Below are 25,196 nucleotides of genomic sequence, written 5' to 3' on the forward strand. Positions count from 1 at the left end.
CGTGGTGGAGTTTAAAATCATTGACCGCTCGCATAAGCAACGACGGAAACATGATGGAATGACTTATTTCATTCCATTCGATACTCTTTGTTCAACGTTCATTGGGCCAATGGGTGTGGAGTGGGCGGGATCTGCGGCAAATGTACAAGCACCGAGCTGCATCTCTGGATGAGAGCAGCAGAGAGACCGCACACATTCATCCATCGATCCACCCAGCATTGCCCCGTTTATCGGTAAGAACCGTTTTATGCAATAACACACAACTAACCCAGTCTTCAGTCATGTGGGTTTAACTAAATTAAAGGAATGACGTACCAGTACAACAAACCCTGTTTGTTGAGCTTTAGCATGATTTAAATAGAATAGCCTTTATCTTAATTTTTGGCAATATTGTCTTTATTATGGTGTAGGACTGTGTGTTTTTAGCATGATAGTTTCAGGGATTTAAATGTGATTATTACGTTGCAATCAACATGTGTTGGGTCTTAAGGGGGCGGATGAAGACGCTCATTTCATCTTAACATATTTCTTCAGTGCTGTTGATTGAACCACTGCCCGTGTGTCCACCACCCAGTGCTGATTAATTTTGGTAGGTGGTCTATGACAGCTGGGCTTGATTTAAAAAAAAAAATCTCTATTGTTTGTTGTTGCTCAGGCATTGCTGTGTGTTTCTTGTCCTTGAAAAACAGGCTAAGGCGCAGTGAGTTAATGTGTGTGTGCGTGTATGTGTAGAAACAGATGTAGTAGTCTGGTCCTACCCTATCCCCACCACATACACACCACTTGTTATTTATCCATGCAGGTCATGTGTTTAAAATAGTTTTGGTTTAAAAAATAAAACAGCCTGTCTGTGAGGGAGATTTCAAATACATCTCTTTTTTTCTTTGATTAAAATGTGGAGACAAAAGGACCATCCGTAATTATAAATCCAGTCTTCTTCTTTTCTCATCTCTCATTTCAGTCATGTGTGATCTCTTTATCTCTGCAGCTATAATGTCCTCCCAAATCCTCATAGCTGTAGATTTTCCATATTCAGAAAAACATTATCCAGCTCAGTCATAATCTCAATGTATTAATCCCATATGTATCTGAATCAATGGTTAATCTCTATTCACAGGCTGTTGTTTCCTCCCTATGCCTCCCTATGGTGTCAGTATGTATGTGAGTGTGTGTTTGTATGTGTGTGTGCCATGTCCCATTGAGCCATTAATTGCATTTCAATAATTAAATGTCTTTCAAAACAAAACAAGCAGGGAAGGGAGAAGCACTAAGTGGCACAAAATGTGTCATTGCAAAGCCTAACCTTGTTTATGTGTGTGCATGTATTCAGGGGAGTTGAAGGTTTGCTGTCATTCAGATCAGGGGTTCCCAAATTAGGGGTCGGTACGCCGTGGGGGTAGCGAGACACTAATTTGGGGTTGCAAGATACGTTTCAGAAGATCTAAAATTGCATATCTTACATATTATTGTGAAAATATCACTAGTTAAATGTGAAATAAAACCTTGCAAATAAAAAAAGCATTAGTCTTCTGTCTTGCTTCATTGCCAGATGACTCCTCAGGTTAGGGTTAGTTAACAGTTGATTAACAAAAGCATTAGTAGCAGCAAGTTAATTCATAACAGCACAGGAAACACAGCCACATGTGCATCTCGGTAGGCTAATTTTCAGCAGACTAGCTAAATGAAGTATGAAGCAATATTTAATCACAGTGAGGGTCGGGAGTCTTTGGCGCCTATATTTTGGGGGCCGCAGGTTTAAAAGTTTGGGAACCCCTGATTTAAATATTCAACAGTGAATAGATACATTTGCATTAAGTACTGACTTAAATCGTCCACTTGACCAGTTGCATGCTGCAGATGATTGTTCTGATCTAATCTTTGCAGAATAAAAACAAACAAGCTGTCAAACAAGGTGATCCCCATAAAAAAATAGAAGAAAAAACCGTCTTATTTGCTTTCCCAAAAAGACATGGACACACATTTTGGTGGAGTAACATAATAAATACACAGCTTATGAATTAAAATGTGGGCAAAGTACATTTGGAAGCCCTCAGTTAGCATGCAATCTTACTTTGTTTAATTCCCTGTAATAAGGAGTCAATATCTTGATTTATTTATGTTATCTTGGGATCATTTTCCCAATATTAAATTCCCATTATAAACTCATCTCATTATACTGATAAGGAAACAAAGTGTCACTGTGATTGGCCAGATCATGGCATGCCATTGCTGGCTGCCATTGCCCACAGTAATGCAGTGAGTTAAGCCTATTTCTATGTTAGTTTCATGCTTTTGCAACAATAGGAATACAAGTTGTGATCACATGATGTTAGAGTGATGCGAATGAATCAAAAACTAAGAGGTCGATCTGTAAAAGACACCTGCAATAAAGTCATTATCAAACAGGTAAAATTGATGGATGCATACATTTAGAGCTTATGTTGAAGTCATTTGACCTGACTTCCTCTTCAAGTTCCAAATGAGCTCGCACCAGCACACACACTCAGGTTTGTACCTGTACATTCTGCTGCTGCAAAGACACAGGGGATTCATCTCTATCTGCCTAGATATGAGAATGAGAGCAGCCTTAAAAGGAGTTCAGGAGTTACAGGAGGGAGTTAAAGAAAAGGAAAAGAGGAAATTATTTTAATCTGAAAGGGTCAAAAGTATCCATCCATTAGTATTCATGCATGTTGGGGGAAAAACAGATAATGGACACATTGAATTAGACAATAAACCTCTAAAATAAAGTCAAATACATCTGATTGACTAATGGAGTTACCTTATGTTTGAGAAAATACCTCTTTTTTTAAATTTGGATGTTGCATTACTCAAAGCCTACAAAAGATTGCTCTAATCTATCATAGATATGCTGTCTTTGTTAATACATCTTTAAGCCTTCACTCTGTTCAAGTGTATATCAACTGGCTGGTATGCACACACATGCATATTCACACACGTGTTCCCAGTATTGATCTGTTGATTGATTGGTTTCACTGAGGGATGTGCTGAGTGTGAAACAGGACCGATGAGAGAGGCAAATCTCGGAGGAGGGGAGTCAAATGGTTGAAGTGATTCGGTGACGCCCATATATTCTCCTCACTCAAACTGTACCTCTGCGGTGAATGGCATAAATAACCAATCAATAGGAATTATTCAAGTGATTTTTCTCACTTGTGTCGGGCTCAATCTGCCGGCTTTTTTAACACCTAACCTTCTGACTTCTAAAGGAAGCAAAATAATCACAGTTACGTTCGTCAGCGATTTAAACACTGCTTTTCTCTCAGAGCTCACCCATTGCCACCTTACACACACACACACACACATACACACATACATACACACCCCTGCACGTTTCCTCTTCAGAACTAGTTGATAAAGTGACCTTTCTTGTTCTCTGGTGTCTCTCCGGTCTTTAGTGAATTTGAAAAAGCCTCCAGTCTTTTCACTTTTACCACTGACCCCAAATCGAGGCCGATCCAATTACAGCTCAAACCCTCTAACTGTGCTCCCACAGCACCGCGGCTCGTATTGTATGTGTGTCTGGTTTGTGTGTGTGTGTGTTTTATGAAGGACAGAAACTGTTGAGTGTGTCCTGGCAGAGCGTGTATAAAAAAGCAGGCAACCATCTTGCCATGCATTGCAGGGGGCGGTTCGATATCGCTGGCTCAGAGTCAAAGCTGGAATCTGCTGTTCAGCTTTCCTGTGCATTGCGTTTCACTCGATTGCTTTTTTTTCCTGCATGTCTTCCTTGTTTTGTTGCTTTCTTTCTTTCTTTTTTTATCTTCCTCCTCCCTCAGTCTATTAAACTGTCTTTATACCTCTTTATCTGTGTGTGTGTTTGTGTGTGTGTGTGTGTGCACCTCTCCCCGTGGGTGTCTCTGTTAGCGGGGATTAATAAAGGGTTGTTAACCTCTGTTTGCCCTCTGTGGAGTGAACAGTGAGCATCCTGAGACTTCAGGCTGGCTCCATGGCACATCATGTTATTTTCTAACAAGGGTCTGACTGAGCTTAGCCGAGGATGGGCTGCAGAGAGGTAATTTTGTCTGTCACTTGAGTGGATAGACAGTGTTGGGTAGAAATTAAAAGCAGAGGAGACATGCTTATCACAGTCATGTAGGACTTCAGGATGTACAAGTTAGCATGAACATGCATGGGAAACAATGGTGCAATGCGTAGTTAAGCATTGACATGACTCTGAGTGTAGACATTGGCATTATTTATTTGCGACTTATAAACAATGTACCATCATATAGGATGTGTGTACCTTAAAATAAGCAGTCCCTTCATTTTCCATAATGCATCCTCTCGTCACAAATGGTATTACAGCACTCAACTGTCATTGCCTTCACAATTACAGAAGAAAATGATAATGTATGACATATTTCACACTTATCTCATATGTGAAATGATATTTAACTGAATGAATCAGCCTCTTTATGAATTAAAAGCTGTAAATGAGCCAATCTCAAAGTTGTTGGTGCGACAGTAGCTTACTGATGAGGCTGGAACCTGCTGTGTTTGAACTAAAACTTCACCAAAACCTGTGTGCATGATTTAGAACCTAGAGCTGGTACAAGCTTCACCTTAGGGTCAACTCAACCACTCAAGTTCAATCTACCCTGCTCTAGTAACAGCTAGTCCTTTTTCACAGATGACATTTCACAGAAGAACAAACAGTTGTAAATAATAGAATTAGTCATGGCTGGATTCCGTTTAGCCATTTCAGTGCCAGGGCCCTGGTTTTGGGCAGGCTGTCTGTGCTGAGCCATTGTTACTGATATGAGTGTAACCATGCTTTAACTAATAACACAAGTCAAATGTATGTTATAAAAAATAACATGTGGTCTCAAAGCAGCAGCAAAATAAGGCTTCACCATCCACAGTAGCACCAAACAAAGCGTGTCACCAGTCTTTATATTTTACTTTGGGTCTCGTTTGTCACCATTGGATTTCAATCATATTTGATTCAATGTCAGAAAACATTGTGTATCCATCTAATCAGTCACAGTTCATGGATTTAAACATAAGAACAATTTTGATTTATTTGGCCAATTTTATCACTGACGTGATATTATGAAAAAATGACGGAAAACATCTCAGAAACAAAAACACTACACAAATAATGAACACTCACTGTTACATAAGCTTCAGTTGTACATCATGTCCATTTATCTTAAGTGGCCTAATTTTCTGGGTCTGTATGCATTCATTTTCCCTGACGTGCTGTCTCGATGGGATTGAATATTTTGGCTCCAAAGTGTGGAGTGGATCTTGACAACTGTCACTTTGGATAACACCGCCAGGACTCATGTCTTTACAGATGATAAAATGAAAGGTTAGACTTATCGCTTGTCTGGAGTTGAAGAAAAAAGTTGGTCAGCAGCAGCATTTAAAGTAGTGCTAACATCAGTATGAGGGTCAGTACTGAGCTTCTTTAACATGTGCCCGGCTAGCTTTGTTAAGTTGTGTTTTTTGTATTGGCCAGTCTTTCCTCTGAAATCCAAAATATTTTCACACAGCTGATGTATTCCCAAGAGGAGAGAGAATATCTTCTTCATCCTCTTTATCTCCGCTGCTTGCCCATGTTTGCTTGCTGCTGTTATTGTTTGTAAGTTCAGGGTGACTTGCAGATGCGTTGGTTTGGAAAATGTCAAACAGGCCCCAAGACAGTCTCTCGGAAGGCAGTTATGAATTTCAAAATAAAGCGCGTCTTGAAGATGATAATACAGATCATTGTTTAGACTCTCCATTGATTTGATTGGATCATTTTTCAACCAATCGACTCATTGATCTGATCGATTGATTTTTACACCACTAACAGAAACAAACACATCCTGAATTACAGTTTTTTTCTGGTCTTATGAACGCTGAGTTGACAAGTCTTGTTGGTGCCATAATGTAACTTTATATCTTCAGTTGATCCATGTCTGATAAATCAAATCACCGAATCATCTGTCTAACAAAGTTTTTGAATAGAATTTTATTCCTAGCTAACACAAAGAGGATTTCTGGTGGTCAGTTGCTTGCAGGAATGGTTGAACACTGCTGCTGTGGTAAAGTCATCCTCCTCTTCCTCCAATCAAAGCAGCCGTGGTATCCTACCCAAACTTTCCAAACAAGTATCGTGTGTACTCTACCTATTCTGGACACCATGAATTGACCAAAAAAAGAATGAATCTGTCATTTCTCATTGTCAACAAATCCAAAGAAAAGACTCAAAACTAACACACTTGGTCCAACTTGCAGTGCTTTTCAAATGTGTCTCCAACTGTAAGCACCTAACCCATTTGTTTCTACTGAAGCTGTTTTATTTTAAGAAAACAGCAAAAAAAATATACCCACTTTTTTTTTTTAAAGGTTAAATAATTAATTCCATCAGCTGAGTACTTCAATTCTTTAGAAAATACTGCTTAAAGATGCCTCTTAGGGATGGATAAATACAACTGTGTGAGCAGGTAGAGCAGCACAATGGTGTATGTGGGATTGACTCAAGCTAAACAGCTCTAATGCCTCACTGTTTTACTGCTAGAATAATAAATGTGTAGTTCTTTGGAACATTTAACGGTCATAAACTGGTTAGATCATGTTTGATAAGAGAATAAAAACACTGTACGAAAATATTTCAGCGGCTGTGTGACTTGTATATCAGCCATGGTATCCAACCCAAATTTACTAGCAAGTCTCGAAGATCAATAGTGGTAATCAAGTGTTGAGATTTGTGTTAAAACAGGCAGGATAGAGGCTAGTAAGCTAACTAAATGAGGGGACACAGGGTAACATTAGGATGTGTTCAAGGACGGGTTGGAGAAATGATTATGAGGCGAAGATAAATAAAGTGGCGTGTGATCAAATGTAACATCAAGAAAATTTAAATGAATGTTTGGGTGAGAAATTTGAACAGTTTTTTAGAAAGAGATTTTTATTTAACCAGGAATATGGAACAAATGTTGCATATGGAGTTATGAATTGTTTAACTTCTTAAAATGAACTCTAATGAGCTTGAAATGCATCATCAAAACTACTGATACAAAAAATGTTTTTAGAATTGTAAAAAGCGAGCCCAAAGCAAGTATATTTGTCCACTCCCTTTAGTACTGAAAACTTGAAAGATATTCCTTTAAGGTACATTTAGAAGAAATACAAATGAGTGATTAATTTGCGAATAATCACAAATGAACTATGAGCAATCATACGCACAATTGAGATCAGAATTATTGATTGTTTGACAGCCCTGGTTGTCAACCTTTTCTTACACGTAAGATTCAGTACTGCCCAGGTAGCTGCTGTTGCCTGGTTGCAGGAGTAGGTACAACTCAAAGGCGTGAGCAGAACAGTCAACGTGATTGATGAGTTGTAACCACTTTATCAGGCGCAGTAATGAAAGTCCAACCCACCATAAGAGTTAAGTGCTTCCTTTGTCCTAAGCCGTGGCTCTGCCCAGCCTCTGTCGGCTTCACTGCGGCCTCGCTGTGAAAGATTTCAGCTCTCACCCAGGTTAGCAATAGGTGAGAGAAAAGTGACTTGAATTAAAACAGAGAAAGTGAGACGCTCACATAGACGTGGAGATGTGTTATTAATGGTTTAGTTTGATCCTTTTTTTATAATGTGTGCATATGTCTGCCTCAATCTACTTGGTTCAAACACAGAACAAAAGGTAGAAAGGGGCCGCTATGGCGCCTCCAAGGAAAACTTGAGACTCATGAATGATAATCAGACTCCATTATCTCTGTACTGCAGAGCCTTTTTAAAGTTAGACATATTCACATTTTCCTGCCATCTTTTTTTTACTTCATCAGAGCATTCATTGCTGAAATTCTGCGTTTTTCAGGGCCAGAGATAATCATAGACATCATTCTCTGCCGTTTATTCCCAGAGGCACAAGCATTGATGAAATGGGATGTTAGCACTTTCACAGAATTCATTAAAGCCCCTATGAGCTTCAGCAGTTTGGAAGTGTACTCAGAGCCCATAAGTGAAGCAGCGTGCTGTAATTTGAGCTGAAGCAAAGGGATTCTGTTGAGGGACTTTTCTGCAGCTTCATAGTGATCACTTCAGAGGAAAGAGGAAGAGCGGGAGTCTGCCGTGTTTTTGCTAAAATTACTGAGTGCAGTCAGTGCCCTGCATGCGTGTCTTGGGAGTCTGTTTTAGTATCAGGCAAAGTCAAAGAGTGTGCTGAGTGACAGAAATGGAGCTGATGTGAAGAGTCCTTGCTGAGAGAGGGGGCTACGTATGATAGAAAATGCTGAGTCGTGTGTGTAAAGGAAGGAGAGTTTATCTGTCTACATGGACGGACGAAGATATCTTTTAAGGGTAAAAATTCTCTGTCAGCTCTGAAAAACGAAAAAAATGTCTATCACTTGCAGTTGCCTTGGTAACCTTGGCTTGGAAGAGTCTGTGGAAGCGTTTTCTTTTAAGTGTGTGGGTGTCTATACGTACCTGTGTACATGAACTGCGTATGAGGACCTCCACGGTAAACGAATTTCCCCTTCAAGCGTTGGGTTAAAATAGCAGTTAGGATTAAGGTACAGACTGTGGATTTCTGTGACGTCACGTTTTAATCGTAAAAATGTCAACTGCTGATCTGTTCTGCCGGAGAATTAGGATTACACGGACAGATTAGAGGCTGCTTTTAAAGGCCAGTAAGTTTAATTGCATGGAATTAATCAGGTTGTCAGGATTAAACCTTTGCTACTTAAACCACGAGAGATTTCCTGACATATTCAGCTCTTTTTAGTCACCGGGGAACATTTTAAAGAAGGGTATTGGGTTTCCCCATCTACCTGTGAGGCATGCTGGGAACCCCACCTGAGCAGACTGTAGCCAAAGTTGGGCTCAAGTGAGGGATCCCCTTGCAGACAACACGCCACAACTCAAAAGGTCAGAATGGTGTCACCATTACAAGTAATACCCAGCCACCCATGGTGTTATTATCCACTCACACATGCACACTTGCACACAGACACACACACATAGGAGCACACACAGTGATGCTCCACACTGCTTTCACTGGCTAAGCTGCCTTGCTGCGTCTCTCCTTACAGAAAGTGGGGCTGTCTGTCTCTGAAAAGTTCAGCTCCCACAGCTCAGAAGGTCAGGAACATTACCTCCATTTACATCTCTGCCAGCCCCCCCCCCCCCCCCCCCCCCCCCCCCCCCCCCCTTTCCTCTTCCTCAGCCCTTCTAACTCTCTCTGTGTCTGTGGCACTCTCTCTGCAAAGTAGCGTTAGCATTACATCTAAGAGCAGGTGGAGATACATGAATGACAGTATATTTACTTCAATAACTTCGTTTTGTACCTCTTTAAATCAATTTGGAATTACTTGCATTGTCAAAACACCACATCATAACTTTGATGGAGCGACCTCCAAGTATCGTGTGTACTCTACCTATTCTGGACACCATGAATTGACCAAAAAAAGAATGAATCTGTCATTTTCTCATTGTCAACAAATCCAAAGAAAAGACTCAAAACTAACACACTGGTCCAACTTGCAGTGCTTTTCAAATGTGACTCCAACTGTAAGCACCTAACCCATTTGTTTCTACTGAAGCTGTTGTATTTTAAGAAAACAGCAAAAAAAATATACCCATATATTTTTTTAAAGGTTAAATAATTAATGCCATCAGCTGAGTACATCAATTTTTTTGAAAATACTGCTTAAAGGTGCCTCTTAGGGATGGATAAATACAACTGTGTGAGCAGGTAGAGCAGCACAATGGTGTATGTGGGATTGACTCAAGCTAAACAGCTCTAAGGCCTCACTGTTTTACTGCTAGAATAATAAATGTGTAGTTCTTTGGAAAATTTAACGGTCATAAACTGGTTAGCTCATGTTTGATAAGAGAATAAAACACTGCGAAAATATTTCAGCGGCTGTGTGACTTCTTTCCACGTGAAGAAGCGATATAGAGACAAATGAATTACCATATTCTAATTTCGAGCTGATGTAAATCCATCTGACAGTTTGGTCAGTGCTGCTTCTGTCGAAAGCAGTTTGTCAGAGGAGGTTTCAAAGGAGAACAAACAAGATGAGACCTTGACTGTCTCCTCAAGGGGACAGTAAGTGGAAGTGACAGGGCGATGTGTGTTTTGAAAGAGAATGAGTTATCATATTTAAATCTTATAAGCTGGATGCAGTAAATTGCAAAATGTAAACAACTTTGTGTGTTCAATCAGGATGTATTGCTCAGGCCGAGACAAGCAAAAATATATTACATAGAACAAACATAAACATATAATGACTCAATTTTCCCCTGAGCCAATGTTTATTAAGATCCAAATTCTATCAGTGATTCACAAATCTAGTTTCAATTTTTAAATGAACTTCACTAAAGTAAAGTGTGTACAACACACTACCCAAACAGGACAAAACGTCTTTTTAAGACCTACTTATCTATGACTGCAGGACAGTGTAAGTCGGACTGATTAATCTTCAGTCCCCATCAGGTGCCGACTGGGACAAAAAAACAGACCTGGACTCTGACGCAGCCCAACCCACAACAATGAGTGCATGGTAACTTAAGAGCCCCCTGCCAGCAGTGTCACAATGCCTCAATCTCACCTCATGATGATATCCATGATATCACAATACTGCTGGGTGTTGAATAGATGTGTTTACACCAGAGGGGGTCAGATCAGACCTGTAGAGGGGCTCAACCCCTAAAGAAATTGTAACTTGTCGAGTGCAAGTACCAAAGTTACCAAACAGTTGATATATTCTGACATGAGATTTTCATTAACAGCCGTTATACCAAGTAACATGAGTTCAAGCCACAAATTTAGACCACATTAGTTGATCCTCAACATATTTTTTTATGAAAATGAAACCCTCAAAAGATGTTTTTGCAGAGGTATGAAATTTGTTTCACATTGGTAAATCTTCAGGAGCAATCAAATATTCACACAAACATTGTTTGCTTCTAAGGTAGTGGCCTCACATATTGCTTAAGACATGGTCCTCCATGCAACCGGACGGCTATACAGCTACTTAAGACTAATGACCCAAGGTACAAGTTGCCTAGTTGTAATTACTTTGGGAGAGAGAATTACTGCCAGAAATGTAGACTGAAGTCAGATAGAGCCTTTGCTGCACATCTCACAAAAGTGTCAAACAGGACTGGTTGCTTTAACAACTGACAAGGGGAGTAATTTTATTTATGAATTTATGGTTTATTTGTGTGTGTTTAATATATATTTTTTCTTTACAAGTAGTTCATTTTTATGTAATTTTTTCACCTGTAATAACCACAGCTGGTGGTTAATACAGGTGCCTGTGACATATGGCATTTGGTCAATGTGGGTATGACTTAGAAATAAATTTGGTTTCTTATGTCTTTACAGAAAAAAGGATGGAGACTTTTATTGTACAACAACTTTAAGCTGAAAAATGTCAAAATAACATTTTTGATCTACATCGCCCAGCCCTATCATATTCAACTAGGTAATCACATAGAGAATGATGGAAAACTGACAGAGCAGGATGTTGGACAAAATAAAAATAAGAGGCCAACATCTTGCTCTTTCTCCTTCTCTCTCTCTCCTATCAACCAAAACATAATAACAAAACATAGAATGTATAATCTAATAGGAAGTGCAAATCAATCTATATCAACATCAAAACATATGTCTATACATAGAAAGACTTGAAAAACTAACAAACTGCTTACTTATAATTTGAAGCCCAATCATACACTTCACTTACACATATTACAACTTATACTTGAAGACAGTGACATCCACCCATTAATGTGCATATGAATTCAATCATAATTTGTATGTTAGTTATCATATGGCTAGGCTAGGTAACATTCATTTATACCATACAGAAAAAAACATGGTTTTAGACACATCTTGTAAGCTGCTTATTACTCAAGAGGAGCTTATTCTTAAACTCTTCTCCTTATCCTCGTCTCTTTTTTTCTTCTCTACATTACATATGTATATAGTTAATGCTTTGCCAAAGGTGCGTTAGTTTATTGTGGAACTCTTTCTTGTTGGATATTTGTTCCACCTCAAAATACATCAATAATGAGAGGAATGTCTGGAAGCTGTCCTGGACCACCGACCATTCCGTGATTCCCCAGAATGTCCAGATAGCCAATCCAACCCTGGTTTTCATAGTCTTAATAATAAAGAAATATGTCACCAATTACAACAGGGTGGCTGCAGTACAGCCAATTACAACACTGTGATCCCTTGATGTGCTTTTAATAGATTTTAGACAACATTGGAGGTCTGTGGCTTCAGATAAACAGACTACTAGGCTCAATTTATTGTTGAATTCTGTCTCTTTAATGAGTTTGTTGACAGTAAGAAAAAAGAACTAGATCACCACCACACTAATCCTTTAATGGATTTGACATTAATGGCTCCCCCAGGCTGGACGGCTTTATTTTGGAGGGAAAATAGTCCGTCACATGCCAGAGCACAGCAGAGGACAGGACTGTACACAGCAGGATGGACCACTAATTTTCTGGCTGCTGCCCATTGTTGTTGCTGTTGACACTCAGGTACATTGTGAGCACTGTCACCTGCCATCCCTCTCATACAGTAGCAACCAGCAGATTCCAGCCCTGCATGGGACTGCTAATAGAATCCTCTATTCACACTGTATAATGACGAGAGCTCAGAGGATAGACAAACAACAACACAAACGCCCATGTGTTGTTTCACACTTTATTCCTGTCACTCCCTACCTTTCTCTACTCTCCATCTCTCTTTCATTTTATTTATGCTATACTTCATTGACTCTGTATGTTTGTCTGTCTGTCTGTCTGTCTGTCTGTCTGTCTGTCTGTCTGTCTGTCTGTCTGTCTGTCTGTCAGTCCATCCATCCGTCCGTCTGTCTGTCTTTTTTTTTTTTGGACAGAAGAAAACAATGTTGCCTGGCAACAACAGCACCAGAGATGGCGCAGTGTGTGTGTGTGTACATTCCTTGGCTTTTTTAAAAAAGGTATAAAAGGAGAAGAAAAGAGAAAGAAAAGGTAGGGATTGGGAAGTAGAGAGATGAGAGATAAGGGAGGAGATGGGTGATGATAGATGACGTAGGGACGAGGGGGAGATGGAAAAAAAGGCGAGAAGTGTGGAAAGATGAGGGGAAGGAGGGAGGTGAAAGCCTTGTCCTAATCAGTCATTCTGTACAGACAGACTGAATTCACATACAAAGGCTTAAATGCAGAGAGAGAGAGAGAGAGAGAGAGAGAGAGAGAGAGAGAGATAGATGTCAAAGCAGATTTTGTTGGAAAGAAGCTGATTTAACTCAAGATGATAAGAAAGGCCATAAAATATGTATGAGCTCATTTAGCAGATGTGCTCTGAACAGCAATACAGACTGCAGTCGGCAGTACAGCTGTAGTTACAGGGGATTGTTGTTTTCATTATATCTCTCTCACTGCCCCTCATTCTTGTTCTCTCTGCATCTTTTTTCCATCTCTTTTTAACAATGCACAACTACTTCTACCAGTCCAAGCTTTTATATTTTTCCCTCTATCTCTTTCTGACCCTTTGCCCTTTTATCTTCAATTATTCTGATCCCCTCGTTGTTTTTTCATCACTTTTTGAAGCGACTACTTTGGAATAAAGTCCTCTTTGCCTTTCTAGATTCACCTCCCCGAACAAGAAGAAATCGTTTCTGTTTCATTTTTTTCTGTGTTGGCAGAATGACTGACTGACGGATGTTTTCTGTCTCTCTCTTTCATCATCCCACATCCCGCTCTCTCTTCTTTCATCTCGGTCTCCCTCTCTTTTCCCAAATCCTCTTGTCCTTCATCTCTTTTTCTCCCTTATGCAATAATCTTCTCCACCTTTATCTCTCTCTCCCTCCCCTTTGCAATCCTCTTCTCTCCACCTTCCCCTCTTTATCCTTGCTGCAATCCTCCTCGCCTTTACATTTACCTCTTTTTCTCCCCAAATTCTATTTCGCTCTTTCATTTTATCATTCCTTCCATACTTACTCTGCTGCCAATCCCCTTTCCACTTTTCCAATCCCTCATTTCCTTTTTCTTAAACCATCAATCTTTATATCATCTTTCAAAACATATTCTTTCTTTCACTTTGCCTCATTTGTCTTCCATCCTCACTTTTTCCATCTCCTCTCTCTATCTTTCCCTGTCTCCATCAATACATTAAATGTATCGCCTCTGTCTTTTCATCCCTTCATATATCCCTCTTTCCCTCAGCTCTCTGCGGTCCGTGCTGCGATGTTGATCCTGGACGTTTTGTCCCCTCTCCTCCTCCTCCTCCTCCCCTCCATCCTGTTGCCGCGCTACGGTTGCCGGGCGGCGGACATTCCAGAGGACACTACATCAGAGTTCTCGGTCAGACTGTACCACCAGCTGCAGGCGGCGGGGGATCAGGACAACATCATTTTCTCCCCACTGAGCGTGGCAGTGGCCCTCGGCATGGTGGAGCTGGGAGCTAAGGGGGCTTCGCTGGAGGAGATCAGACAGGCGGTGGGGTTCAGTCACCTCCTGCCAGGTGAGAGACAACTTCAATAAACACAAGCTCAGCAAGATCAGGGAATGAAGTGAAGGTGGATCTAAATTTTTAAGTGTGAACTTTCATAAAATAAATGTATATTTAATTAGAAGGGCACTCTAACACTTTTTTTTTATTCATGAAGTTGAGTCTCTTCATCACGAGGAGTCAAACTTAGCCTTAAAGATTAGTTTTAAATACCCTCTGTAGTTCTGCAGGCAGTTTCTAAAAGCCTTTAAAAAACCTTGATGTCATCTTTGCAGGCTTCAAACTGTCTCTTTTTCTTTTTATAAAGGCTGCTTATACACTCAAGGTGTAAAGTTTGAAAGACATCAGACAACATCCACCAACAAATCACAAGAAATGTGTGTTTAAAAACATAGTGACATAGTTTTCAAGAAAATTCTGACATTCACCAAAGTTGTCACGTTGGGGAAAATGAGGAAGAGGACCCAAGTGCAGATTGAAATAAAAAGCATAGCAAGACTTAATATAAGACATCAAGAATTTGGCATTTTTCGAAACCGCCTGCTATATTAGCAGTGCGTACTGATTTGGCCAAAATTCATTATGTAGTATGCAATATGTGAAAAAGAGCAAAATCTGCAGTATGCCAAAACTTTGGGATACTGCTTCTTCTTTTTACTGTATACGACGGTGGGCACTCTGAAAATGATTTATCCAATATAAACCAATTCTTAACTTTTTAATTTATAACTGATACTAAAGAAGCAGTTTTTCTATCAGCTTGGCCATTGTTTACTTCAGCCTGACATCCAGTGACGCCTGACAGACCATACTGCAGAACAGACCAAACAGAACAGTCATACTACACAAACGCAGTAAGAATTTGGTAGCAGGCGGTTTTGAAAACAGCTTATACACACACACACACACTGGGTAACACGTAAGAGGACACAGGTGAGAATAACAAGGCAGAGGTGTGGACAATCAAAAAAGGATGGAAAACACAGGAAGGAAAACTAAAATTAACACGCTGGGAGAATATTCTACAAAATAATACAGGAATCACTAGACTATACGCGGACATGAACAAAAACAAGAATAACCAAAAATCACCAAAAGGAAACTAAGAACAGTCCAAAACATGACAAAAGTTGTCTTAGCTGGAATTGGTTTACAGCAAAGAACAAAGTCTATGAACACTTAAGAGAACACATTTGAGTGCTTGTATGCCGGAGCAAAGTTCTTAGATGTTGTTTTCCTTACTTATAGCATGATTTAAATGTTATCAACTTTAATATAAATCATGTAATTTTGGGCATAACCCATTGAATATTAAACTATGAATATAAGCTAAGCTCTACCCTTAAATTCTAAATATCACTAAATCAGAATCAGAATCAAAATCCGCTTTAATGGACAGTTATGTGTGAGCATACAAGGAATATGACTCTGGTCAACTTTGCTTTCTATGTAGACCTACAAGCATGAAACATGAAATATTAAATCTACAAGCATATATGCAGTAATATAGAATACATTTTATATGATATATAAAACTCACAGTTGTTCAGAACAATAATCTACCTTTACAGATAAATATTTAATGACTAATCAGTAGCATATTCACCTGTGGGGGATTTATCTTAACCAATAAGGAACAACTGGCACAAGCTTCAAACTTGTGCATGATTTCAGAGCACAGGTGAAAACAAATCTTTGTTTCATGAATCTGCCCTCAACTCTTGGAAACCTTCTCAATAAATAATGCAAAAACAATCTTGATGTTGGTGAATTAGGTAATGCAAGCTGTTATCCATTGACTAATGGGAATTGTAGTATCCATCCATTGGTTTTTAAGCCTGAACCAGTGATAATTGCTAATGCCTTGGACCCTGCTGCTTCAATTATCCCCCTGTTTTAATGTTTCTCTTGTGAGTCATCAAACTCTTCAGATGGGCATCATAAAATCACTAAAACATTCTTTAACTGTTGTATAATTTTATTAACTGACAGATGTAGTGTTCATTCAAATGATCAGCGTATGAGGACCTTAAAACAAGAGAGATAAGGGTCATTCTGCGAGATGGTGCCATTTGGAAGTATGAATTTCTTTTAACACTGAACTAAGTGACATATTGTAGAACTCTAAACGTGTTCTGGCACGCTTGAGGTAGCAGGATCTCGAAGACAACTAAAGTTCGTATTTTCACTAAAATATAGAGGAATTGTAAAGATAAAAAATGGGTTCAACTAAAGATAGGATGTGGAGATGGACTACAATGCAATACAAAATAGAACTTTGAATGATTTCATGCAAAAATAAGGTGATAGAGACCATTTTTTTATGTATTCTATTTAGTTTCTTTTTATATTTAGCAGCAAGTACTATAACTGGTATAACCACCTACAGTTGATGTGAATTGTCTACCTCTGTTCTCCAGGAGTGGAGTTTTCTTTGCTTCAGAACCTGACCACAGCTCTATCAGACGATGATGCCCACTACGTGGTTCGATTTGCAAACAGCCTCTTCCTGCAGGAGGGGGTCACCTTTAATCCAGAGTTTCTGCATCTTATGAGAAAGTACTTCAAGGCTGACGTTGAAACAGTAGACTTCAGCGAATCAGCAGCTGTGGCTGATCAGATCAACAGCTGGGTGGAAAATCATACCGAGAGTGAGTAAAAGTAATAGTGACACAACTAAAAGAAAAAAAATTTAATAAAATGCTGCACACATTTCCAGCCCCTCAGTTGCATAAATCGCTGTCCTTAAGTTGCACCACAGCAGGTGCTGTCCTCTGGCTAATAATGTAGATCCTAACACACCGTATATCCAACCCCTCCAGGTAAGATCCGAGAGCTGCTGTCTGCCGAGGATTTCAGCAGTGTGACCCGCCTGACGCTGGTGAACGCCGTCTACTTCAGAGGCTCCTGGAAAAACCAGTTCAGGCCAGAGAACACCAGAACCTTCTCCTTCAGCAAAGACGACGGATCAGAGGTCCAGACACTTATGATGTACCAACAGGGAGACTTCTACTATGGTATGAAATAGCTGTGTGCACGTCTCTCTGTGTGTGTGCATCTTGACAATTTTACTCCAAGCACTTTTTCTAGAGCCATTGAATTTCAGCTCGCTTTGCCCGGGGTTATTTAAAATGTTAATCTTAGATCTAAAATATTCATATTTGGAGTGTTATTCCCAGGAAAGGCTCCCTTTTTCTGCTTAGCGAGCTCTGCTGCTCTTAAAATCCTTTTCACTCGCACCAATTCCTCTGGTGCGGGTGAATTTGTAGTATGATTTAAGGGCTGTTCCTTTGATGCCATACATTTTCTGTATGACAATGAATGGTTTTCACTCACTCATTGGTTGGATACATGAAGTGGTACTAATGCAACATCTGCATTGTTGATTTCCTCCTCACACATTGTTATTTCGATGGATGTTTATCCAACATTTTATGGTATAACATATATGATCATGTTATGTGGGTTATTTAGCAGTCATTCAGGAATACTACAGCCACTATCAAATTAAAAATCTTTGAATATAATTTTCTTCTCATAATTTTAAAAAATCCCTTATCTCAATTTCTCATTATGGCATGAATGCCATTGCAGTTGAGCAACTTATTTAATGGAAAGTTGTGCTGGGCCAATGGCTAAAACAAATATGAAATAGCAAGATGTAGCCTCAAACTATTTTTGGACAGTGTATATGTTATTTTTCACTTTTAGAAAAAATAGCAAATACATTATGAAATTACAGATTTAAGAAAAAGACATTATGATACATTATGTGCCATACTAACAATCAAGGAAGTACCTGGAGAATGATAGCATAGACCCCAGGCTCTACATATTGCAAGAGGTTCCTGGATTCTATTACACTCTGTTTTTATTGTAACAAACAATCCCTGATACTCCAGTGGCTATCTGCAATTTTTACATCTTAGTCCACTGCAATCAAATGTTCTTTTGTATCAGCATAAACAAGATTAAATTGCATCCCTCATTGTTTTTTGATGTTATATATCTGCTCGGAAGGCCCCAGGATGAAAAATCCAGAGTCCGTCTCCGGTTATGAGCAAATATCATTTTATTTAATACAGCATGAGGACCTTTATTGCATGGCATGACAAAAGCCAGTGGGTTAAAGTATAAGTTTCAGTTATGCACTGATGTAGTTTGGGTAAAAGTCCAAGGATGAAATAAAGTTCAGGGAGATGTGCATTCTTGGTCACTGTAATGATTTGGTTAAATTTCAGACTGAAAGTGTATGAGCTAAACACTGTGTGATAAAATAGACAGACAACTTTCCAGCACTTAAAATTAGGAAAAGTGTATTAAATGCTTTGTCTATAATGTCACAAGATAATAAAATTATGCATGTGTTACCTTTCTTGAGCTTTAGATGGGGTTTTAAGTGCTTATTCAGTCAAAGCAGCAGTTTAAACCCCATATATTTTCAGTTCACACGGATTTTCAAGAAAAAGCATTGAAGAATCCCTCTTAGTTTAATATCTAGATGTCCATAAATATATTTCTGTGTCTTTCACTCTTAAATATATTTTATCTATACAATATTTTGGCTCTTATGAGATGTTAGCCCTATATGTGTCAGATGTCTCTTTAATGGGTGTTTTGGGAGCAATATGAGGTGCTAGACTGTGTGTTCCCAGACCCTTAAGGTGTTTATGATGCTGTTACATCTGAATGATTCCAGTCTGTCTTTTTCATCTATTCATTTTCTGATGAACTGCCAAAGACACAAAAACAGATTCTCACTGCACTGCTGCTAAAAATGACGCATTTGGGTTATTTTGGTGCAGCCTGTGTGTGTGTAGTGAGATGGCACAATTTCATACACCTACGTTCACATGCTGCACATGTACTCATCCTCACACACGCAGGAACAAGGAAATCTGTGTATGTGTGAACTGTGTGTTAATGTGTGCTTAAGAACTGCAGAACAGGGACAAGTCCTTGGGGAGAAGGCTCTGTCTGCATTCTCACTTTAAAGCATGATCATGTTGGTTAAGTAAAATGTTCTGTGAAGCCACACCCCCCCTCTCTCTGCTGCAATATCCTCACCCTTCATCAGTGGCTGCTACATAGACTGGAAGTTAATGAAATGATAAGTCCTTTTCTTTTCCACGCAAAGTCAGCTTCAAAAGGAAAAGGCGTGCGGAGACTGGGATAAAGACAGCATTGTTAATTGGTCTGTAATCTACATCTCACAGGAAAGAAGTCAGTAAGATAATCTTACGTGTAGATTTGACTTGTTTTGTGTATAAAAGGATTATCTTCCACTCGATAAGAAATTCTGTATCACCTAATTTAAGTAAATCCATCTTTGCTTGTCTCGTGAAGAATTCATTTGGTTTCTCTTAAGTAGATATAAGGGACGGGTCTGGTAAAGATCAACCTCAAGGCTATGAAGATATCACTTTTAAGCCCTTGTTAGCGTAACTCTAAGATACTGGCTCTTTTTTCTGATAATACCTGATTGTTTTACTGGGTTTTGTTTTCAGTCTGAAAATAAGAGCCAGCACACCATTCTTTTCTTCTGAATTGAATTTTCAGCACAGCCTTCTTGGGAGTAAAAACTGTATATATATGGGTAACCAAAGCCTTTGAGATGAAGCACCGTTGCATTTCGATTAGTGCATCAGTGAAACATCACTATCATCTCTATCTCTCTCTCTCTTATTCTCATCTATCCTTCTTTCCAAACCCGACTCGGTCGAGGCAGATGGCTGTCTAACATGAGTCTTGTTCTGCTCGAGGTTTCTGCCTGTTAAAAGGACATTTTTTCCTTGCAGCTGTAACTAGCTAAATACTGCAAGGTGCAATGCTCATGGTGGATTAAGATGAGATAAGATTAAGTCCTGTCTGTAAGAGTGGACTGGAGTTCGTCCTGTCTTGGTGTTGGGTCTTTGTTAATAGTTTAACATGGAGTACGGTCTAGACCTGCTATGTTTGTAAAAGCGTCTTGAGATAACGTTTGTTGTGATTTGGTTCTATATAAATAAAGATCGATTGATTGAGTGATTGATCCCAACATGCAATAATCAAACTATCAATCAATGTGCTTTAACATGCTTACAACAGGTAGCAGAGCATGGTTGCACGTGTTCATGTACCTTTAATTCACACATTTGCATATCTCTCCCACCAGGTGAGTTTAGCGATGGCTCACAGGAAGCAGGAGGCGTCTACCAGGTGTTAGAGATGCCTTATGAAGGGGAGGACATGTCTATGATGATCGTTCTGCCCCGACAGGAGGTACCGCTGGCGTCACTTGAGCCCATCATTAAAGCACAGCTGCTAGAGGAGTGGGCTAACAATGTAAAACGGCAGAAGGTGGAGGTCTATCTACCAAGGTTAGAGACAATGCTCATAATACTTTTCAAATTCATATTGATGAACAAAAACACATCCATGCCTTAGTTCCTCCTAGCATTAAATATAATTACCTCGACATTTTTGAGGTCTGCTTGCATTTCCCAGAATTCCATGCTCATGGAGAATGTCACTGGAGTAACTGATGTTCTCAATTAAGTGGGTAAAAAGAGAGCTAATGGTGGTAATGCATTTCCCTGTCATTAAATTTCACCCCCCATTATTGGAGCTCTGTGTATGAATTGTTAAGGAGATGAGAACTGGCTGTTTTGAAGTATATATTTTTATTTTAAGGCATCAAAATAGCCCCTGCACTGCAAATACTGAAAGAATAAATAATTCAGTTCAAATTTGGCCAGTCCTTATAAATAAGAAGGTAAAGAATTATGCTACCAACACATGGTGATGGAGCTGGAAATGCTTGAAAGTCAAATTTTTCTTTAGAAGCTCAGGTTGCCCTAACTTTTAACCCTCTTGAAACTTCATGATTAAGCTCCTGCAAAAGCTTGGATCATTTCAATAACTTTCATAGGTAATATTTTAGCTGTCTTAGGTATCTCTGTCCATTTTGTCCTCCAAGCTTACAACCCACCTCTTAAATTTCCAATTGATTTCATGACCTTCTCTTATTCTGACTGCTCTGTTCAGGTTCAAAGTGGAGCAGAAGATCGACCTAAGAAGCACTCTGCAGGATCTGGGAATAAAGAACATCTTCACCAACAATGCTGATCTGTCCGCCATGACAAGTAACTTTCACCTGCATGGAATCCCACTGCAGAAACATAAAACACACACATAAGACACAAATGGTACAAGAAATGGAATCCCTCTCCGGTTTAACCTGGGGATTTGATTCAGTATTTCTGTTCTTGGTTGTTCAGGGAAGTAGCCTCCAGCAGTGTAAGGTAACCAAGGTAACTGGCACAGAGTGGGCAGGTCAGAGCTGTCATATCATCTGGCAAAAAATAGATCCAGAGAGAGACAAACAGTCATACCACAGAGACAGAAAAATGGAGACATGAATAAGTTAAGGTCATTTGTATGAAAGAAGAAAAAGGTTCTCAGGCTGACTAATAACTACAACAAAAGCTGATGTTATTGTTATTGTTTTTATTTTATTTTTATTGTAGGTCTTATGCCTTGTACAAATAGAGCACAGTTTACCAAAGTCAAATTCCTTGTGTGTTCAAACATACCTGGCCAATAAAGCTGATTCTGATTCTGATTCTGATTCTGATTCTGATTCTGATTCTGATTCTGATTCTGAAGACAAGATGATAATATGAGTGCCTTTATGTGTGTTCAATAGATGGTAAGGACCTGTACATCGGGAAGGCAGTGCAGAAGGCGTACCTGGAGGTGACTGAGGAAGGGGCAGAGGGAGCCGTTGGGTCAGGTAGACTTCTTCTTTTATCCTTCTTTATAATCTTTCTCAACAACAGTGCATTCATAAATGTGTCTTTCTATAAATGGGTTTGTATGAGGTAGTAAATATGGTATCTGCTTGCCCTCCCCCCCTCTCTCTCTTTCTCAGGGATGATCGCCCTGACAAGGACCCTTGTGCTGTACCCACAGGTCATGGCTGATCACCCCTTCTTCTTCGTCATAAGAAACAGACGGACAGGTATGTTCGTCTCTCTGCATTTAAACATACCTCTGATATACATGTACGTATGTGTCTTTTTAACCTGACTTTCCTTTCTACTCTTCCTCCTCCAGGGTCCATCCTCTTCATGGGCAGGGTCATGACTCCTGAAGTCATCGACCCCAACGACCACGACTTTGACTCCATGTAATCTAATCATGGTGTGAGGTCACTCAGTCTCAGCCAATCAGATCCTGACGTCATAAACGCTACCTATCCCACTTTTGCCATCATCAGCTGTGTTTTATACTCTTGAAAAAAATATATTATACTGAATATTATACAATATATTATATATTGAAATATGACATACAACATTAATGTGACTGTGTTTTGATACTGGAAGCTTTAATCTCTTGGGTACAGTAATGCAGAAAGGGGAAGATGTAAATATTCTCTGGTTATAGATGGTTTGTACATGAGCAAGAAGAACACATGAAATGTAATTCACGCACAACCCCTTTAAGTTCAGCTGCTTTTTATTCACCTGCGCCCACATACACACACGAACACACACACACAGAGACGCATACACAGTGCACAAAACATTATCTCTCTACTTCTTGAAAAGTTTCTGCTCTTTCTTACGATATGCACACGCTGTTATTTCCACACCTTAAATATACCCCTGTACATTTGACATTGTGTTCTATATATACTTATATATGCTCAATATTTATTGCAGAATACACATGTGCAAACATTTTGTCCTAACACGATGAATCTTAGTAACATATCTTCTATATCTTCAGGCAGTATTCTAGTCATTTTTTACACTGTAGGCACATGGCTAATCTGCTGATGAACTAATATGCCTTATCACATCAGAGTGGTTGATTTCGCCCCAGCTGGGCATCTCACAGGTGAGCAGAGGGGACTGCGTAACTATGGCATGTTGCTATAGAAACAGAGAGGGGGAAAATGTGCTGTACAAAACAGTACAGGATGTACATACAGGGAAAAACAGTAACACCAGCTGTATTCAGTCTTTCCAAAATAAAAACATGAATGTGTTCCCATTATAAAAGTGTGTCCTTGTCTATGAATGGAGGATGTTTAATGTGGTTAAAGGTAATGCATTAGACCTAACATGCAATACACTGAAAAGCTTAAGACAGAAGTGGGCTATTTATTTGAACTCAGCATCCCGGGGAAGACAATGTCCTGCCAAGGTTTCTTGGAGTAGTTTCAGACCTGTGGCGTCACCAAGCTATCACACACATAGATCACATGGCTGGGCCAGGGAAGCACATACTGTGGCATAAGACAGAAGAGTCCTGCATGTTGATTCTGATGAATGTCACTTCACAAGAGAGGCTGTTTACGTAGACATAAGTCTCTTTGTTCATGACTGACATACATTTTCGTTTTACTCCTGCTATTAAGGAAGGAAAGGAAATAAGGACATACTATTTTTGTTTTAACCTGAAGTCTTTAATGATATAATGGTTACACAAATTAATTGACTAGCCTCATTATAACTGACATTCATTGCCATCTGAACAGCACCGAGAAAGTCATGATAAAATATAAGGGAATAAACATTTAGAATGACGTCCCCAATGGATGTTTCCTGACATTCTTTAAGAGGTTGTGTAATGTGTTTACGCAAAACATGGAAAGATGCTTTGATGTGATCTGCGCCTTACCTACGTACTTCCAGCAACACCAATTATTCTTGACATCACGGATAAGACACATCATACAAGAACAAAACAAATGTAATCACTTTAATAATAAATAGCAAACACAGAAACAGACTTTTGTTTGCTCCTGCAAATAATAACCTTGTCTTCAAATAACAGGCAGAGGTAATAAATATGCGAAAAACAAGTCTGTGCTCTGAGCAGTGTTTGAGCAAATCATTTCCACTGTCCCCTGCAGTGCCAAGGGTTTTCATTTACCTCTATGAAATATCTAATAGCTCTTTCATTTCTTCAGTGTGCTTCAGTGCTGCAATATCTAAAACACAACGAGCTGCATTGTTGAGGAATGACAGCCCATGGGTGTAAGAAGTTATAATCTAAATTACTTTCACCAGCTGGTGTGATAGCTGCGCCTTCTGTCACCATTGTGCGCCACTGAAAATCTAAATCAACCCTATCCTGCCTCCTCCCAGTGACAATACCCAGAGAGACAGAAAACAACAGCGAGAGGCTGTCTGTCAACCTGTGCTTATGACAGCTACTGCTAGAGCATACAGTGTACTATCCAGCAGGGGAGAGTAACAAAATACAAAGATGACTCAATCACTGTCATGGTACAGTTTTAAAAAACTGTTGAAATCATGATTCTTCTAAGTAATTCTAATTTTGTTGATGGGTTCATTTATCAATATATATTCTCAGGGGAAATATCTCACATCTTGTAGTTTGCTTCTTTAATACAATTGCATATAAGTAGGCTTTGTGTACCAGCCTATGTTCACCTTTGTGGTATTACTAGTGGAGCTGTTTCATAAGTGATTTTTCCACTGCCATTTCTACATGTTATATATTCTTTTAGAGTATCAGTCCTTTATACAGCCACCAGGAGGCTGAAGTCTCCTGTATGGTATGTAAGGTTATTTGTGAAAGGCAAAATGTTTATCAAGGTAAGATTGATTTCCAATATTGCCTCCTCATTAAATAACTTTAACTTTGAAAATGATAAAATGTCATATTTTATTTTAAGATATAAGGTAATGTCATACAAAACATAATTAAT

General features: G+C 39.2%; 1 protein-coding gene across 4 annotated transcripts; it reads left to right on the top strand.

Moving 5' to 3' along the window:
* The first annotated feature begins 104 nt into the window (after positions 1–104).
* On the top strand, positions 105–23,517 carry serpini1 (serpin peptidase inhibitor, clade I (neuroserpin), member 1). Of its 4 annotated transcripts, none has more exons than XM_034701194.1 (9): positions 105–233; positions 14,182–14,479; positions 16,888–17,118; positions 17,290–17,484; positions 20,622–20,826; positions 21,494–21,591; positions 22,155–22,241; positions 22,380–22,469; positions 22,565–23,517. In XM_034701194.1, exons 1-9 carry the CDS (start codon positions 141–143, stop codon positions 22,639–22,641), a joined length of 1,374 nt encoding a protein of 457 aa, XP_034557085.1. In that variant the 5' UTR covers positions 105–140; the 3' UTR covers positions 22,642–23,517. The 4 variants fall into 4 exon arrangements, with proteins under 4 accessions (XP_034557085.1, XP_034557086.1, XP_034557088.1 ...); XM_034701195.1 differs by lacking the exon at positions 105–233 and adding an exon at positions 570–589; XM_034701197.1 differs by lacking the exon at positions 105–233 and adding an exon at positions 8,583–8,880.
* Positions 23,518–25,196: the final 1,679 nt, after the last annotated feature.

The sequence above is a fragment of the Notolabrus celidotus genome, chromosome 14, assembly GCF_009762535.1.
Source record: "Notolabrus celidotus isolate fNotCel1 chromosome 14, fNotCel1.pri, whole genome shotgun sequence".
Lineage (NCBI taxonomy): Eukaryota > Metazoa > Chordata > Actinopteri > Labriformes > Labridae > Notolabrus > Notolabrus celidotus.